This window comes from Hemitrygon akajei, chromosome 5 (genome assembly GCF_048418815.1).
Source record: "Hemitrygon akajei chromosome 5, sHemAka1.3, whole genome shotgun sequence".
NCBI classification, from domain to species: Eukaryota; Metazoa; Chordata; class Chondrichthyes; order Myliobatiformes; family Dasyatidae; genus Hemitrygon; species Hemitrygon akajei.
Genome location: NC_133128.1, coordinates 16,634,537 through 16,653,659, shown reverse-complemented (window position 1 = coordinate 16,653,659; position 19,123 = coordinate 16,634,537). Strand labels below are relative to the sequence as shown.

The window sequence follows — 19,123 nt, the reverse complement described above, 5'->3', positions numbered from 1 at the left end:
CTTTCTTACTTCAGTTCATTAATATATACTCAGGGGCCACTTATATTGAGTACACTGCTCGTTAATGCAAATATCTACTCAACCAATCATGTGGCAGCAACTCTATGCATAGAAGCATGCAGACATGGTCAAGATGTTTGGTTGCAGTTCAGACCAAACATCAGAATGGTGAAGAAATGTGATCCAAGTGACTTTGACCACGGAATTTTTGTTGGTACCAGACTGTGGTTTTTGAGTATCTCCGAAACTGCTGATCCCCTAGGATTTTCACAAACAAGTCTCTAGAGTTTACAGAGAATGGTGCGAGCAGCAGAAACATACTGTGAGCACGACAGTTCTATGGGCAACAATGCCTTGGGGGCAGGGGGAGGTCAGGTCAGAGGAGAATGGCCAGACTGGTTACAGCTGAAAGGAAGGTGACAGTAACTCAAATAACCACATATTAAAACAACTGTGTATAGAAGAATATCTCTGAACACTCGTGTCAAAACAGGAGAACACAAACATGCACTCAGTGGCCACTTAAATTAGGCCTTTCCCCGAGGAAACCTATGACCTCTAGTTCTAGTTAAGGGTGAAAGGTGAAATACACAAGGAGAACATGAGGGGGAATTTCTTCACTCAATGGGTGGGTGAGAGTGTGGAATGAGGAGCCAGAAGTGGTGGTTGCGGTTTCAATTTCAACATTTAAGAGAAAATTGGTTAAGTACATGGAGGGCTAAGGTCCAGGTATAACAGCAGAATAACAGTTCACCACATACTGGATCGACCAAAGGGCCTGTTTCTGTTCTGTAGTGCCCTATGACTATCTACAAAGTACTCAACCTCAATAGAGCAAAGGAGCTTTCACACATACACCGAATTTTAACTAGTGCAAAACACAAGAAAATGGGCAAAATAACATTTCCCATAGGATGTTGAACCTGAACAATAAACTGTCTACCTCCACACTTGCTGACTGTTTTCATCACGTTCTGCCTTTAGTCTTGACCTTTCTTAGGCCAGCAATGCAAGATTGCAAAAAAACAGAAAATGTGAAGCAGTCAATAGATTAAAAAAAGGCGAGGTAGGAAGAGTGTGTTGACTGAACCTAGTAGCATCCAATTTTTCTGTAAGAGTGAAGCAAGATCTATGGGAGGAAATTTGCTTTACAACTACACATAGCCAATGTAAGCATTACAAATAAACTTTAATAGGCTCATCAATAACCTTTTTGATGATGACAAACAGCATATTGCCTATAAACTTTCCATCATTAAAATTTAACTAGCACTTACGACTTTGATGAGCTGAGCTTTACAAATTCCTGGTTTTATTTCTGGTTTATAGATTTGGTCTCGAAATACAGATTGAAGGGGCCTTACTGACAAAGTACGCCTGGCATCCATGCTTTTTCCCCCCTTCAAGTATATGCAAGTCTGAAAGTTGTGTGCTGTAGAATTTAAGTAAATGAGTTGAGCAAACTTGAGAATTAGGATTATCACTGGCATATGTTGTGCAGCAGCAGTAAAATGCAATATACAAAATACATTATAATTTATAAGAAAAAATTTAAAAGTAACTAAAATAAATAATAAAAAGAGCAAAAACAGTGAGCAACGCAAACTGCTGGAGGAACTCAGAAGGCCAGACAACAGTCAACATTTCAGGTCGATACCCTTCTTCAGGATTGGAAGAAAAGATGCAAAGTCTTCTTTTAAAAAAAAGAACTAAAATAGCTAGCGTTCATGGGTTCATTTTCTGTTCAGAAATCTGGTGGTGGAGGGAAGAAGCAACGCTTCCTCAGGCTCGTGCACTTCCTTCCTGAGAGTAGGAATGAGAAGAGGTCATGCCTCGGGTGGTGGGGTTCCTTAATGATGGATGTCACCCTTTAGGGGTAGAGCTTTTTTGAGATTGCCTCAATGGTGGGGAGGCTGATGCCCACGATGGAGCAAAATTGTCAAGTTTTTCAAAGGAAGTCAACTGTGGTAACAGCATTGTGGTTGTTATATCGGTGAATGAACAGACAAAAGAGTCAAAAATCACCCTATCTTGCAACTGCATTCAGATATGCTTCATTGATGCTTATCAAAGAATTTCCAATAAAGTGTAAAGGTACGCAAATCAAGTTGTAAAATTCAACCCAAGGAACAACTGCAGATTATGCATTTCCAGCTTTAGTGCTGACAGATATAGACCATCGGTGGCTTTTATGATGGGAACATAATTAAGCTTTTGGCATAACTGTAAAACACGCCAGTACAGACACAGTTTAAATAATATGTACAGTACCTGATTCCGTGGATTGGCAAACTACTAAAGTAGATGTTCAAGTCACTGATGTAGGTATATGCACTAAATTTACCTTTCAACCGTCTGGCTCCAAAACCAACTTCATTCACCTCAACACTGAACTGACTCCACAACCTATAGACTCACCGCCAAGGACTCAAAAATTCATGTTCTCAAGTCAGGAGTTTCAAACCTGGGGTCCACAGACCCCTTGCCTCATGGTATTTGGTCCCTAGAGCACGAAAAAGATTGGGAACCCATATTACTCAGCATTATGTTTTTTGTGTATTTGCATAGTTCATCTTCTTTCACATATTGGTTGCGTGTCCGTCTTTGCATGTAATAATGTTTCATTTCTTTATTCTACCGTGACTGCCTCAATAACCTATCGACTCGCTTTCAATGACTCTTCAACTCATGTTCTCAATATTATTTATTATTGGCTTTTTGTATTTGCAGCGTCTTTTGCACATTGGTTGTCAGTCTGTGTGTAGTCTTTCATTAAGTCTATCAGTACTTCTTTATTCTGCTATGAATGCCTGCAAGAAAATTAATCTCAGGAGTTTATGGTGACATACAGGTACTTTGATAATAAATTTACTTGGAACTTAAAAATTAGGAACTCATTTTATTTTTGGCTAATATGGTCATTAATGAAATATTTTGGGCAAAGTGACCTGCGCAATAAGAAACCACTGAACCCTTAAACACACTTCAGTTTTACAGTTCCCATACTTAAACTACTTGGATGGAAAACTCCCCAAAGCACCTACAACAGTAACATTTGAAATGCCATACGACTCCTAAACAGAAAACTGTGATCGACACCAAAGGAATCCAGACAGGAAAAATAATTATCTTATCACCAATCAATGTGTACCTTCTTCTGCATATCATTTTGATTGCACAGGCTTCAGACTACATGACAATATTGACCACATTTATTCAATAAACATTACCAGATAGTCATTTGCTTCTTTGCATTCCAGTGCAACAAATAATCTGAGATACATTATCCCCGGACAGTTGGACATTTGCACTCAAACGTTAAAGAATGGGGGATAAAACAATTACTGTTTGTCAAATAAGGCCAATCCAAATGTCACTCCTCAAAGACAAACGATGCATTGCAAGCTCTCAATGCACCAGTCCAACTTCATTTAATTTCTCAAAAATTAAACAACTTAATTTTTAGTAAAGGTTGGCACGGTGACAGCATCGAGTGTGGAGATGGGGCCGGGCCTCCCTCACCCTCCAGGGGCCTGGTACCAGAGCCGCACCGAGATACCCTCCAAACACCCGTCCCTAACGAGAAGGAGCTTTACCCGGTACAGGGCGTCCACAAACACCCGCTCGTCCACGTTGCAAGCGATAGTGGAGGTGGGCAAGTCGTCGAGCTGCGAGCCCAGTTGCCCCTGCAGGCGCTGCCCGTCCGCCTGCAGCCCGCCGCTGCATTCACCGTCCGCCGCCGGATACACCTCGTTCTCCCTCTCCATGTCGTCCGCATTCACCGGGCTTCTCTTCTCGCTCTCGCCGTTGTTCGCCACCGTCATTATTTTTCTTCCCCCCCCTACACCCCACCCTCCCCGAGCAGAAGGACGGGCTCTGCGGACAGTTTGTCGCTACACTTCCCCCCAGTGCTCGCAGCCACTCGTTCGCCGCCCGCCCGCCCGATACTTTGTTGCCAGGACACGACGCAACTCGCTACCACCTCTGACGTCAGCGCTGGCAACACGATACAAACATGTTGCCATTTTTAACCCGCCGTAAGCCAATCATTCGTCAGGCGGAGATGCTGGCAATTGGGCTCTTCCACCATTCATTAAGTTCAAAGCTCCTCTGCGTAGTCTCACCTCCCTCACCCTGATGCATACAGCCTCTGATTCCACCGCAGTACCACCAGAAGATCCGAGAATAACACACACAAGGTCAGGCAGCATCTATGGAGGGGAATAAACAGTCGACTCTTCGGGCCGAGACACCAGGGCCTTGGCCTAAAACGTCGACTATTTATTCCCCTCCGTAGCTGCTGAGTTCCTCCCGTATTTTGTGTGTGTTACCCTGAGTCTCCAGCACCTTTTCTGTTTAAGCAGCTCACAGACCTTATGACTCAGTATCTGCAGCTCTCTGGGACAAGCCCAAATGGAAAACAAAATTCCCACTCGTCCTGGACTTAGACTTGCTGACCCCTTACCCTGCAAATCATTCTAGATCCCACCACCACCATCCTTTCTAAGAGCCCAAGTCGAAGTCAAAGTACAGCGTGATGCTAAATTAAACTAAACTGAACACTTCTGGACTCCTTGTTTGATCTTTGATATCCTATGTGTTGTTCATTCGCTCTTTGCTGTTTGTGCAGTTTGTTCTTTATTTTGCGCTTTGGGTGTTTAATGTTTTCCTGAACAGGTTCCATGTTTTGTGGCAGCCTGTGGGGGAGGGGGACACATCTCAGAGCTGTGTTCTGTATACACACTTCGCCAATAAACGTAGAATATGTTACCATATACTACCTTGAGATTCATTTACTTGCAGACATTACAGGAAAATAAAGATATGCAATAGAATTTATGAAAAAATGTACATAAAGTCCGACAAATTAACCATGTGCAAAAGAAGATAAATTTTGAAAATAAAAGAAAAATAGAATGAGTTACAGAGTCCTTGGAAGTGAGTTTGTAGGTAGTGGAATTCGTTCAGAGTAATGGTAATTAAAGTTATCCACAACAGTTCAGAAGCCTGCTGGTTGAAGGGCAATAACTGTTTCTGGTGGAATGGGACCTCCTGCCGGATGATAATACAGACAAGAGACCATGCCCTGGATGGTGGGGGCCCTTGAGGATAGGTGTTGCTTTCCACGTAAATGAACTCAATGGTGCGGAGGGTTTTGCCTGTGATGGACTGGGCAGTATCCACCACTTTCTGTAGACTTTTCCATTCCTGGGCTTTGGTGCCTCCATACCAGGCCGTGATGTAAAGTTAGGATACTCTCCACTGTGCATCTATAGAAGTTCATCAAAGTTTTTGATGATATGCCAAATCTACACAGGCTTCTAAGAAAGTAGAGGCCCTGCAGTGCCTTCTTTGTGATGGTGCATGCATTCTTAAGAAAACTGGCCTTTTGGCCCAGCCAGTCATAATTCCCGTCTAAACTACTCCCATTTGCTTGCAACAGGCCTATATTCCATTTAAAACTTTCCTATCCATGTTGCTGTTCAAGCCCCTTTTAAATGTTGTTAATATATCTTCTTCACTCACTTTCTCTGGCAGCTCGTTCCAGACACTGACCACTCTCTGAGTGGAAAAGTTGCCCCTCAGGTTCCTATTAAACCTCTTCTCTCATCTCAAACTCATGAAAAAATATATCCATTGTCCCTATCTATGACACATAATTTTTACGTTTGTAAGATTACCCCTCATTCTCCTGTGCTCCAGTGAAAACCCACCTGTGCATAACTCAGTCCCTCATCTCCCAGCAACATCCTCACAAATCTCCTCTGCACTCTTTCCATCTTAATGGCATTGTTCCAAAAGCAGGGTGATCAAAATGGAGCACAATCCCCACCAGCATCTTCTACAACTGCAACATAACATACCAATTTCTATATCCAGTGCTCAGACCGATGAAGGTCAGCATTCCAAAGACTTATTCATCACCCTATCTACTTGAGACACTACTTTTAGGGAACCATGTATTTGTACTCCTGGCTTCCCTGAGACCCAGTTTTTTTCCCTCAGGATTTGAACACTCCTGTTAGAGAGGGATCAGGATACGTAGGGCGTGACCAGGGCAGGAACCTTTCAGGAGAGTGTGTAGGCCTCCATTAGTCGTGATAGACCATGGATTTGCACCTTGGAAAGTTTCCAGGGCGCAAGCCTGGGCAAGGTTTTTTTTTAATGGAAGACTGGCAGTTGCCCAAGCTGCAAGCCTCCTCTCTCCACGCCACTGATGTTGTCCAAGGGAAGGGCATTAGGACCCATACAGCTTGGCACTGGTGTCGTCGCAGAGCAATGTGTGGTTAAGTGCCTTGCTCAAGGACACACACGCAGCCTCAGCCAAGGCTCGAACTAGCGACCTTCAGATCACTAGACGAACCCCTTTAAGGAGTAAACCTTATCCAAACTGATGCTTGGAGTAGGGTGGATTTACTGTAGGTTTGGACTTGATGGATACTTTATTTATTTATATTTATTTGGCGATACTGCGCAGAACAGGTCCTTCCGGCCCTTTGAGATGTGCCACCTAGCAACCCACCTATTTAACATCAGCCTAATCACAGGTCAATTTACATTGACCAACTAACTTAGCAACCAGTACGTCTTTGGAATGTGGGAAGAAACTGAAGCAACTAAAGGAAACCTATGTGGGGCACCCACCGAAAACTGTATATTGATCTCAAGCATTCGGGCTTGGATGCAAAAATGGCTGGGAGTGAAGGTAAAATGATTTCACTACTTCAACAAGTTAGGAGCTATGAAGAACTTGCAGGTATCGACAATCATCTTGAATGTTACAATGAAAATGAAGATTTGGAGGATGCAATCGTTGAAAGCATTTTAGAAGGGCAGTCTAGGTGTCTGCACTGATTTTGTTCACTTATAATCAATCAAAAGAACACGGCAGCATACACTGGAGTACTTAATGTGCAGCTTCACAAGAACCCCATGCACTTGTAGCAGGACTTCCTTATTCTTAAACTTCATTATCCTTGCAATAATTGCCAACATTCCAGTCTAATGAGCAAGACTGCATCCACACAAGAGAATAATCAGAATCAGGTTTAATATCACCAGCACGTGCCCTGAAATTTGTTAACTTGGCAGCAGCAGTTCAATGCAATACATAATATAGAAGGAAAAGATAATAATAAATATATCAATTACGTTGTACGTATGTTGAATAAATTAAATTTCGTACAAAAAACCCAAAAATAATATATATTAAAAAAGTGTGATAGTGCTCAAGGGTTCAATGTCCATTTAGAAATTAAATGACAGAGGGGAAGAAGCTGTTCCTGAATCACTGAGTGTGTGCCTCCAGGCTTCTGTACCTCCTACCTGATGGTAACAGTGAAAAAAGGAATGTCCTGGGTGCTGAGGATCCTTAATAATGGACGCTGCCTTTCTGAGACACCACTCCTTGAAGATGTCCTGGGTACTTTGTAGGCTAGTATCCAAGATGGAGCCAACTAAATTTACAACCATCTACAACTTCTTTTGGTCCTGTGCAGAAGACACCCCCCCCCCCCCCCCCACATACCAGACAGCGATGCAGCCTGTCAGAAGACTCTCCATAATACATCCATAGAAGTTTCTGAGTGTATTTGTTGACATACTAAATCTCTTCAAACTCCTAATGAATTATTCGCTGTCTTGCCTTCTTTATAACTGCATCGATATGTTGGGACCAGGTTAGGTCCTCAGAGATCTTGACACCCAGGAGCTTGAAGATGCTCACTCTCTCCACTTCTGATCCCTCTATGAGGATTGGTATGTGTTCCTTCGTCTTACCCTTCCTTAAGTCTACAATCAGCCCTTTTATCTTACTGACATTGAGTGCCAGGTTGTTGCTGTGACACCACTCCACTAGTTGGCATATCTCTTTCCTGTACGCCCTCTCGTCACCACCTGAGATTCTACCAACAATGGTTGTATCATTGGCAAATTTATATATGGTATTTGAGCTCTGTCTAGTCACACCGTCATGGGTATATAGAGAGTAGAGTAGTGGGCTAAGCACACACCCCTGAGGTGCACCAGTATTGATCATCAGCGAGGAGGATATGCTATCACCAATCTGTACAGATTGTGACCTTGTAGGTGATAGCATAGTTCTTAGTTTGTTAGACTAGTAATTGAGATTTAAAGACAAAAATGCAGGGAGCTTTCAGCAGGCCAGGCAACCTTCAGGTAAAGAGAAATAGACTTAAGTTTTTAGGCCAAAGACCCATTATATGAAGTAACAGTAATTCAAAATATTGACATTAATACCTGCAGGTATCAGAACAAATCCCAACCAAGTGGAATTTAAATAATTCAATAAAATAAATCACTTAACTTCAATTTAAAAAGCAATCATCTTAAAAAATTAATTTATTTTAAAAATCCTTCTGGTTTACTCATGTCCTTTAAGGAAGGAAGATTGCCAGTGTTATTCATTATGGCATGTATCAGTCTATAAGAACGTGGCTCAGCAATTGGCCCAGTGGGAAATGGAATGCATTCTCGACTAGGAGAAAAGGGTTTCAATTGTTCCTTATGTGGAACAACATTATAAAAGAAGAAACCTTCAGTAAACAAAAACAGAGCTGCAGTAGCCTTGCACATCGCTCTGTTCAAGTGTGGGGAACATTAAGACTGGTCTTGCTGGTGCTTACTTCTCCTGGTGAAAGAAAACATTTGCAACTTAAAATCAGCAAAATTTATTAATCTGAACAAAAAAAAAATCCAAAATTCTGTAATCTGAGCTAAATAAAAATTGAAAATGTTGGGACTGAGCAGGTCAGTTGACATCTTGTAGAAGGAAATAGACAGCTGACACTTCAGGTCAAACCCCTCCGATTTTTTTTCATTATGTTGAGACACATTTTATTTCCAGAATTCAAAATGAACAACGTATGTTATGCTGTTAATACCTTATAAGCAGTATATAACTTCACTCACTTTAACTTTGAACTGATTTCACAACTCACTTTTAAGGAACTCTACAATTCACGTTCTCAGCATGTATTCATTGCACAATTTGTCTTCTTTTGCATTGTTTGTTCGTCATTCTTTGGTCATGCATAGTTTTACACAAATTCTATTGTATTTCTTTGTTTTTCTGTGAATGCCAGCAAGTAAATTAACCTCACGGTTGCATATGGTGACATGTACGTGTGGCCCTCCGTTGGTTGAGATTGACCGTGGATGTTGCGTCCTAGCTAGCTACTTTGTTGGTTTAGCACCGTCTGTGGCTGATGAGGCCCAAGCGAGAGTGGCAGACTCTGCTGCAAAGGTCACATCAGTTAATTGGTCTCAGCCCTGCTGAAGCTGCAGCATTCCTTTCTATGGGCCCGTTTGCCTTCTTCCGCTACCAGGAATTTTTCCTCGCCTGACTGAAGGTCTCAAACCGGGGCAGTACAATATGGAGAGCAAGTTGCGGATTTTCCCTCTCCACGAAGCTGACGAATCCAAAGAAACGACATATACACATTGTATGTTATAAATTTAGTTTGAGTATTATTTTGTGGTAGTACCCTTACACCTAAGCTTGAAGGATCAGAGTGCTGAGTACAAGTACTTCAATGCACTGCTAAAGGTGAAATACGCATTCACAAGTGCCACCTATCACATGGAGTTTAAAGCTGAGGCCCTTTCACCCACCCAGTGGGTGGTAAAAATACTTTAAACCAGTGCACAGGTGATTTGCTCCCTGATGCCCTGATTAATAAATCGGACTACCTTTCCATTATCACTTTGCAGTTTGAAAATGTTTTATATGTGTAAATTGGCTGCTACCTTTACTTTATACCAATGCTGTAACATGAACAAAGTCACTCGAGAGACACTGAAGATAGTGGATACAGAAGTGTTTTATTCAACAATATGAGACACTCTTGGAGGATGAAGCCTGTTCAACACAATACTACACGACAGTTTATATGATAAAGATCAAACGTAACAGCATGGTAATTCTAGAGTTAAAAATGTATCCACAATGCTTCCTTTGAATTACATATAATTTTCACAACCTTCTTCTCCACACCCACACTCCAGATACCCAACATGAATATTAATAAGCATTGTCTGGTTTTCAATTAATTGGTGTCCACAGCTCCAGGAAAACTATTGTTCTGAGCTGCATATTAAATTTAATCTACAATCTACATTCATGTCTGAAGAATGGCTGCTGTTGAATTTAGTTATTTGTTATATACCCTAACTCCAGAATACGCCCTAACAACATCAGTAGCATTATCCACTATCAAAAATTGCATTTAGAGACGTGAGTCTTTTTTAACTAGAAATTGTTATGTATGCATGTAGCACAAATGATCGCAGAATAGAGTTAAACTTTTTTACTGTGTCATGTGAGCCAAAGCAAATGTAGGCAAATGTCAATTCAATAACGGCATGCATGTGGGCGATGGCTTTAACTGGTGTTTTCACGAGAGAGAGAGAGAGAGAGAGAGAGAGAGAGAGCGAGAGAGAGAGAGAGATTAATGCACAGGAGTAGACAACAGATCATACGCAGTGCTAGGGGGAGTCATTGCTCTAAAAGCAATGGATCCATGCATTATATTACTCACTGTGGGAGTGATGAACTGCACCCGCCAAGACGAGAGCATGCGCACTCAAAAGCCCATACAGAAAGAGAGAAGGAGGCTCAATCGATTCAACACATGATCTGTCGGCTACATGCACACTCACCACATGCTCACAATCAATCCAATATGGTGCAGGAATCAACAGCAATAACATTAGTACAATTTATACATCTATCTCCCTCCACTGGTGCTGCCTGACACACAGAGTTTTTCTAGCTCCTTTGTGTGTTGTATCATTTCCGTCATACCTTTGATGCAGTAAACCCCTCAAAGCTCTTCCGAGGAGGATTTTTAAAAAACTTTCTAAGGAGACTTTAGGGCTGATGACTGCATATTTGGTCAAGCAAATAGGTTTTTAGGAACGCTATAAAGGAGGATTGACAAAGAGGTTTAAGGAGGGAATTCTGAACTTTAGGCCTGATAACAAAAGATACTGCTCCCAAATCAACATTTCAAAAAATTACATTTGTTAAGAGAAGTTTGGATGTGGCTTTAAAATTAATTTGGCAGGTGCTGTGCAATTTGTGGAAAGGCACTTTGCATAGAGTCTATAATTCAATAGTTATTACTACTTCAAAGTAATTTCAGGAAGGTCTATCAGCAAAGTACATGATAATTTAGTAGAGTTCAGGCTAGAATATTTTATAAATACTGTACTGTTGTTAAGTCATATCACAAATGATTGTGTAGCAGTTAGCGTAACACTATTGTAGCGGCAGTGACCAGGGATTAATTCTTGTCGCAGTCTGTGAGGAGGTTGTGCATTCTTCCCATGACTGCATGGATTTCCTCTGGGTGAAAATTACAACTGAGAAGGTGCTCAGGAAACTTAATGGTCTGAGGGTGGATAAATCTCCTGCACCTTGGGTTCTAAAGGAAGTAGCTAGAGAGATTGTGGAGGCATTAACAATGATCTTTCAAGAATTGATACATTCTGGCATTGTACTGGATGACTGGAAAATTGCAAATGTTACTCCGCTATTTAAGAAGGGTGGGAGAAATCAGAAAGGAAATTATAGACCTGTTAGCCTGACATCAGTGGTTGGGAAGTTCTTGGAATCGATCGTCAGGGATGAGATAACTCATCAGTTAATAACTCATCAGGGGTGGTTGATAAGTTCGTGGCCTAAGGTAGCAGGAGATGAGTTCTTAACTTCAAACTTTCCGCATAATCACTCAAAGAGTTGAACAGCATGTGTATGTAATAAGAGCTGTATAACTCAACTCCTTCTATCTTAGGCCACAAATTTATCAATCACCCATCTGTGGACACTTTCTGGAGGTCCAAGATCTGTATGCTCCACAACTGCTGGACTAAGTGTGTAAATGTAGGAGGGGACTATGTTGAAAAATAAATGTGCTAGGCTTTCTAAAATTGACTCCTTCTACCTTAGGCCATGAACTTATCAATCACCCCTTGTAGACAGGTTCTTGATTAGCCAGGGCATCAAAGGTTATGGGGAGAAGGCAGGGGAGTGTGGATGACTGGAAAAATTGGATCAGCCCATGATTGAATGGTAGAGCAGACTCAATGGACTGAATGGCCTACTTCTGCTCCTATATCTTATGGTCTTATGGGTACTCTGGTTATTTCCCAGCTTCCAAAGACATATGGGTTAGTAGGTAAATTGGACACATGAATGTAATTGGGCAGCATCGGCTTGGGTCAGAAGGGCCTGTTACTGTGTTGCATCTCTAAATAAATAAATATTTAACTCCTTTATCAGTGACACTACTTCTTTAGGAATTAGTCAGGACTCGGCATGTCACTAAAGACTTGCAAGTTTTATAGATGTCTGGTGCACAGCATTCGGACTGGAAACATCTAAAAATAATTGCAGATACCGGTATATCTGCCTTGCCTGTAAAACCACCAGGCTTGGCATAATCTGCATTTGAAACAGGTTAGCTAAACGTGTGACAATTTCTGCTCTAAGCACTCAAAAAGAGTACTCATTTGAAATTTAAGGTGATAAACAAGGTTTATTTTTGAAATTTGTAGGTCTTAGTGGTTTGTGCCTAACTGAGCATTGACAAGTCAAATTATTCCAAAAATATCTTTCTAAGTGCAAGGTGAAGAATTGATGAGAGGAGAGGGGATTGGGTGTGTGTATGTTGGGGAGAGGTGTGGTGAGGGGTAAGGGGAAGACTATTAAAGCTCACCGGAATTCCTCCTTTTGTAGAGAATATTGCTTCTGAAATTGGGACAAAATTTTAGATACTTTATAATAATGGACAGTTTTGGAATATTCTGATAAGCTGAAGACATGAATGGTCCAGCCCCTGTGGTAACGATTAAATGCTACCATACTGTCTACATTTGCATTCAAGGTAGTAATTGAGGATATTAGGGGTGGAAATATGGATGTTACATCACAAGCCGGAATTATTGTTCTTGGCAATTGCAGATGCATAATGAAGCTGAGAGTAGACATGTAACTGTATCCATGAATAACATTCAAGTACCTGGGCATAAGTCATCAAAATAAAACAATTTGGCAGCAAGCAACATTAGCCATGGGTATCACCTCAGCTGTTATTGACACTTCTGTTTCCAAATTTCTATCAATTTCAGTATTTTGATTTTGGATTTTTTTTGTTGTTATCGGGACTCTCACCACCAGGTTCAGGAACAGTTAATAGCCCTCAACTATCAGGCTCTTGAATAAAAGGGGATACTTACACTCATCATTGAAATATTCCTACAAACAATCCTGAGTCCTGATGAAGGGTCCGGCCCGAAACATCGACAGTGCTTCTCCCTATAGATGCTGCCTGGCCTGCTGTGTTCCACCAGCATTCTGTGTGTTGTTGTTTGAATTTCCAGCATCTGCAGATTTCCTCGTGTTTGCTCTACAACCAATGATCTCACTTTAAGGACTCGTTATCTCATCTCATGTTCTTGCTATTTATTGCTGTTTATTTATAGTTGCATTTGCACAGTTTGTTGTCTTCTACACACTGGTTGATCTTTCATTGATCCTGTTATAGTTGCTATTCTATAGATTTGCTGAGTATGCCCACAGGAAAATTAATATCAGTGTTGTATATGGTGACATAAATGTACTTCAATAATAAAATTTTACCTTAAACTTTAAAACTGAACTTTGATCTCTCTATACGAGGGCTGATTGATAAGTTCATGGTCTAAAGTAGAAGGAGTCAATTTTAGAAAACCTAGCACATTTATTTTTCCTACATTTACACACTTAGTCCAGCAGTCGTGGAGCATACGGATCCCTTCTTTGTAGAAGTCAGCATCTTGGACCTCCAGAAGTGGTCCACAGCATGGGGTGATTGATAAGTTCGTGGCCTAGGGCAGAAGGAGATGAGTTATCAACTTCGAACTTTCTGCATTTTCATTCAAAGAGTTGAATTGCATGTGCATGTAACGAGAGTTTCTTGGACCTCCAGGTGGTCCACAGCAGGGGTGATTGATAAGTTTGAGGCCTAAGGTAGAAAGTGATGGGTTATACAGCTCTCTTTACATGCACGTGCAGTTCAACTCTTTGAGTGAAAATAACTCATCTCCTTCTACCTTAGGCCACAAACTTATCAGTCACCCCTGCTGTGGACCACTTCTACAAAGAAGGGATCCATATGTTCCATGACCACTGGACTAAGTGTGTACATGTAGGAGGGGACTATGCTGAAAAATAAATGTGCTAGGTTTTCTAAAATTGACTCCTTCTACCTTAGGCCACGAATTTATCAATCACCCCTCATACTAATCCACTTCAAAGAACTCAGCTTTATTTGTAACATGTACATTGAAACATACAATGAAATGCATTGTTTGCATCAAACCAGATCAGTGAGGTCACACGTCTTTTGCCAACATAGCATTTTCATAATTCGCTAATCCTAACCTGAACCGCTCATCCGCAAGAAAAACCAAATTTCATGACATAATATGAGTGATGATAAACCTGATTCTGATATGGGTTTCTATTGTGGACTGAGAGTAGGTAGGGGACAGGGTGAGGGGAATCTTGTTTGGGAAAAGGGATAGGGAGGTAAGAGGAAGCACGAAACACCAGAGAGACATTCTGTAATAATCAATAAACCAATTGTTTGGAATCAAATAACCTTGCCTGGTGTCCCACTGTTGGGCATGTCTGCACCTGTGCCACCCCTTGGAATTCCCTCTGTACCACCTGTCTCAAACCCCTCCCGCAGCTCTCCACCCTCACCATTCCCAAACCTTTGTTCCCCCCAGACTTACAGACTTGCCCTCTGCTCCACATTGACAAATATGGTACTGTGCAAAATCTTAGGCACCCTATATAGCTAGGGTGCCTAGGACATTTTCACAGTACAGTAGAAATTCTTTACAGGCGATTGGTATTCCCCTATTGGTATTCACTGACACTGTAATGTAATAGCGAAAAACACCATGCTACCTGCTGCTCCCTCGTTTATCATCCTAGTTCTAGAAAGTTAACCAATCATTGCTGTCATTATTATTATTATTATTAATATCTCTGACAAGTTTTTTTTGATGCTGTGTATTCTCTCACAGCAGATCAGAATTTTTAAGCCTCTGTAATATATGGAGAGTTCACATAGTTCTTTAACTCCCATGATGCCCAACAGACGTCAACAGACCAAGAATGAGATAATTTGACAAAGAAATACTTTATTCAAGGAATTGATCCACAGATCAATACAGATTAAGCAAATGAGATGTACCAAGAAGTTCACCAAAGTGTGTGCTGAAATGCAGTTGAAGGAAATCTGTAAAGGTGATGTTTGGAGATTTTCTCCTATGGCTAGGTTGACTACAGACTTAAGGGTGGGGATCAGGAAGTTGGTTACAGACCTAAAGATGGTGTTCACAGGTTGATCACAGACCTAAAATGGGGTTTAGGAGGTTGATCACAGACCTAAAATGGGGTTCAGGAAGTTGATCACAGACCTAAGGTTGGAGCCCAGAGCTTAACCACTGACCTAAAGGTGAGTGGGGTTCAGAGTTTGACCACTGACCTAAGGACAGGGTTCCAGAGATTGACCACAAACTTAAGGACATGGTTCAGGTTTTTTCCATTAGGTGGGTCCTGTCATTTATTGCTCTCGTCTTTTACAGACAGGCACCATTACATTTGCTCACCTCTCGGCCTTTGGCAGCATCTCCATCTGTAAGGAGGCTGACTCCAGGGCCTCCATAATTTTTGTCCTCACTCTTCCTTTTCCATCTTAAGTGCTTTCAACCTTTCATTTCCTGGGTCTAAGATTCTCAGTGCACTGAAATGATCACTGGCAGATAACAAGATTAAAGGAGGCAGGATAATGACCAGATCAATGGGGCAACCTGTTGCGACAAATTTCAATACCACCAGAGACTTGCTTTGTAATCCTGATGTTTAAAGTTGGTTCCGGATGCTCGAGGAGGGGAGAGGGCAGGAGCCATAGGCTGAAGACCTGGGCAAGTGGAGACAAGCCCAGAATGTGGTGTAATGCACAAGATGCTGGAGGAACTCAGCAGTTCAGGCAGCATCTGGGGAGTGAACAGACAGTCAACATTTCAGGTCAGGGCCTATCATCTGGACTGTCTTAATCAAGTCAAGTCACTTTTATTGTCATTTCGACCATAACTGCTGGTACAGTGCATAGTAAAAATGAGACGACGTTTTTCAGGACCATGGTGTTACATGACACAGTACAAAAACTAGACTGAACTAAGTAAAAAAAAAACCAACACAGAGAAAGCTACACTAGATTACAGACCTACACAGGACTGCATAAAGTGCACAAAAACAGTGCAGGCGTTACAATAGATAATAAACAGGTCAATAGGGCAAGGTGTCAGTCCAGGCTTCGATTTGGCAAATTTGCCTTCAGGTGTCTCCTGGTACAGGGGTTCCCAACCTTTTATATGCCGTGGACCAATATCATTAAGCAAGGGGTCCATGAACCACAGGTTGGGTACCACTGTCCTAGAACACCTTGCATGATAGAGAAACAGAGGGCTAAGTATGAGGGAAAGGTTAGATTAATTTTTGAGTAGGTTACAAGGTTGGCACAACAACGTGGACCGAAGGCAAATTTGTGAAATGGGGGCCTGAAGATGTAGGGGGAGAGAGAAAAAAGGGGCCAGAAGCTACCAATGCATGGAGGAGAGGGTCGATTGTGGGAGGTGGAGGGAAAACCATTGGCTGAAGCAATGAAGGGAGAGTAAATAGTCAGGATCTCAGATGGAACCAAACTGGCAGGCTTGGAAATTGAGCCAGAAGCCACACAGGGCAGGATGGCAGTGAGAACAAGTATTGAGGGAGGGCACGTAGCTGTGGGAGTGAATCGTGGTGAAAGAGCAAGAGAGCAGCAGAAATTATAGGGGGACCGTAAGAGAGGGTCTCACAGAACCCCTTCAAAGTGGACAAACTTTGGAGAGACTTCACCAGTGGATTAGGTGAACCACTGCAGGTGCTGGAATCTGGTGAGGTAGAGCCTGCAGGGATTATTGCAGCCAAGGAGGTGGCAGGGGATAGAAGACAGCCTATGGAGAACAAAGACTCCACTGTCCTGAGTCTTGTTGGCAGTGAGTTAAGAAGGAGAATGAGGGGAGATCCTATAGCGATATACAAAATTATAAGGCGTATACATACGGGTCCCCCCCCCCCCCCCCCCCCCAGGTTGGGTGAGACTAGAACTAGGGTCATACGTTAAGGGTTAAAGGTTAAATATTTAAGGGGAACCTAAAGGGGAATCTTCTTCACACAGAGGGCAGTGCAAGTGTGGAACAAGCTGCCAGCAGAAGTTGGAAATACAGGTTCAGTTGTAACATTTAAAAGATGTTTTGGATAGGTACAAGGATGGGTGGGGTTTGGATCTGGTCCAGGTGTGGGTCGATGGGAGTAGACAGAAAAATAGGTTGGCACAGACCAGGTGGGATAAGAGGACTGCTTCTGTGCTGTAGTACTCTCTGACTCTAAGACAGGAGTGACAGTGAGGGTTGGGGCCTGGTTGGGACATCTGGTGTTTGTCTTAAACAGGTGCGGTGGGGATCAGAGAGAGACTGAAGGGTCTAGGCCTTATGGGGTTGAATGCAAGTCTGAATGTGGGAAGTGGGCAAAGGATCAAAGATTTATGTACCTTACAGTGGTCCTGACACAGCAGTGTATTGTAATAGCTCTGTTGTCCCGCAAGATCCCAATGACAGGTGTCTCCTGGTACGGGGGTTCCCAACCTTTTATATGCCGTGGACCAATATCATTAAGCAAGCGGTCCATGAACCACAGGTTGGGTACCCCTGTCCTAGAACAACTTGCATGATAGTAAAATAGAAGGCTATGTATGAGGGAAAGGTTAGATTGATTTTTGAGTAGGTTACAAGGTTGGCACAACTGGACCAAAGGGCCTGTACTGTACTACAATGTTCTATGTTCTATTAACTTGCATGGTAAATGAAGCCGTCTAGTACACAACTGATACATTACCCACATCCACCTGGGACTACCTGTCCAAAGTTCCAGAATGAAGCAAACCCATCTGGTATGTTTCACCACAGGGAAACTGATTCTCAGTTGTGTAATTCTGTTAAATCCCAGGTTGATGCAATTAAATTTCCCAGTACTTATCATAATTTATTTTTGTCCTTCTCAGCTTATCATTGACAGTTTGTGCTTCCTTGAGACAGATAGCAGCAAAGTACTAATTTCATGGACTTTTATTGTTCCCTTATTGACCCCATCCTTCCTTTGGAAACTGCCTCTCTATTTTCATATTTATGTTACTAATTATACAGTATAACTATATATTTATATTACTATTGACATGCTGCATTCCTCCAGTATTTTGTGTATATTGTTATTTATAAATAAACTTCATTTCTATTTCCACTCTTTTTCACTGAATTAATCTGTTCACTTTGTTCCCTAATTCTCTGTATGACTCGCCTTTGTGCTTCTTCTGTCAGCTTGGTTTCTAACTTAGTTAAAAACTCTTTCACAAGTGGGCTCTGAGGGGGAACTTGCTTCCTTGAGAGGATAGTGGGAGTGTGGAGTGAGCCGCCAGTGGAAGTGTTGGATGAGGGTTCAAGTGTAACACTTAAGAGAAGTTTGGATAGGTACATGGATGGGAGGGGTATGGAGGGCTGTGAGCCAGGTGCAGGTGAATGGGACTAGGCGTAAAATGAGACTAGATGGGACAAAGGTCCTGCTTCTGTGCTGTATGACTTGAAGCCTCCTTTTACCTCACGTCATTTTCCTTGCTACATTCACCAGTACCAGCAGTAACTTGAGCTTTGGAAACACAGGAGCTACTGCAGAGGCTGATAATCCAGAGCAGCACACACAAAATGATGGAGGAACTCAGCTTGTCAGGCAGCATCTACGGAAGTGAATAAACAGTCGACAGTTCAGGCCAAGACTCTTCCTTAGGACTGGAAAGGAAGGAGGCTTCTCTAGTTTGGAAGCCTTTTCGTCTGCCACCCCTCACCCCATGGGAGAGTTGGGGAGGGGGAGGTGGGAAGTATTTCCCAATTTCTTTCCAAATGAAGTACATTATGTATGGCGCTACATATCTCCAGCATTTTGAAATAACAGTAT

At 42.1% G+C, this 19,123-nt stretch overlaps 1 protein-coding gene across 1 annotated transcript in view; it reads right to left on the bottom strand.

Moving 5' to 3' along the window:
- LOC140727497 (calcipressin-1-like) overlaps positions 1-3,854 on the bottom strand; it is an 89,881-nt gene extending 86,027 nt beyond the window's left edge. Inside the window, exon 1 of the mRNA XM_073044858.1 lies at positions 3,597-3,854. Coding sequence (XP_072900959.1) covers positions 3,597-3,824 — 228 coding nt within the window. The 5' untranslated portion in view covers positions 3,825-3,854. The remainder of the gene's footprint in view (positions 1-3,596) is intronic.
- Positions 3,855-19,123: the final 15,269 nt, after the last annotated feature.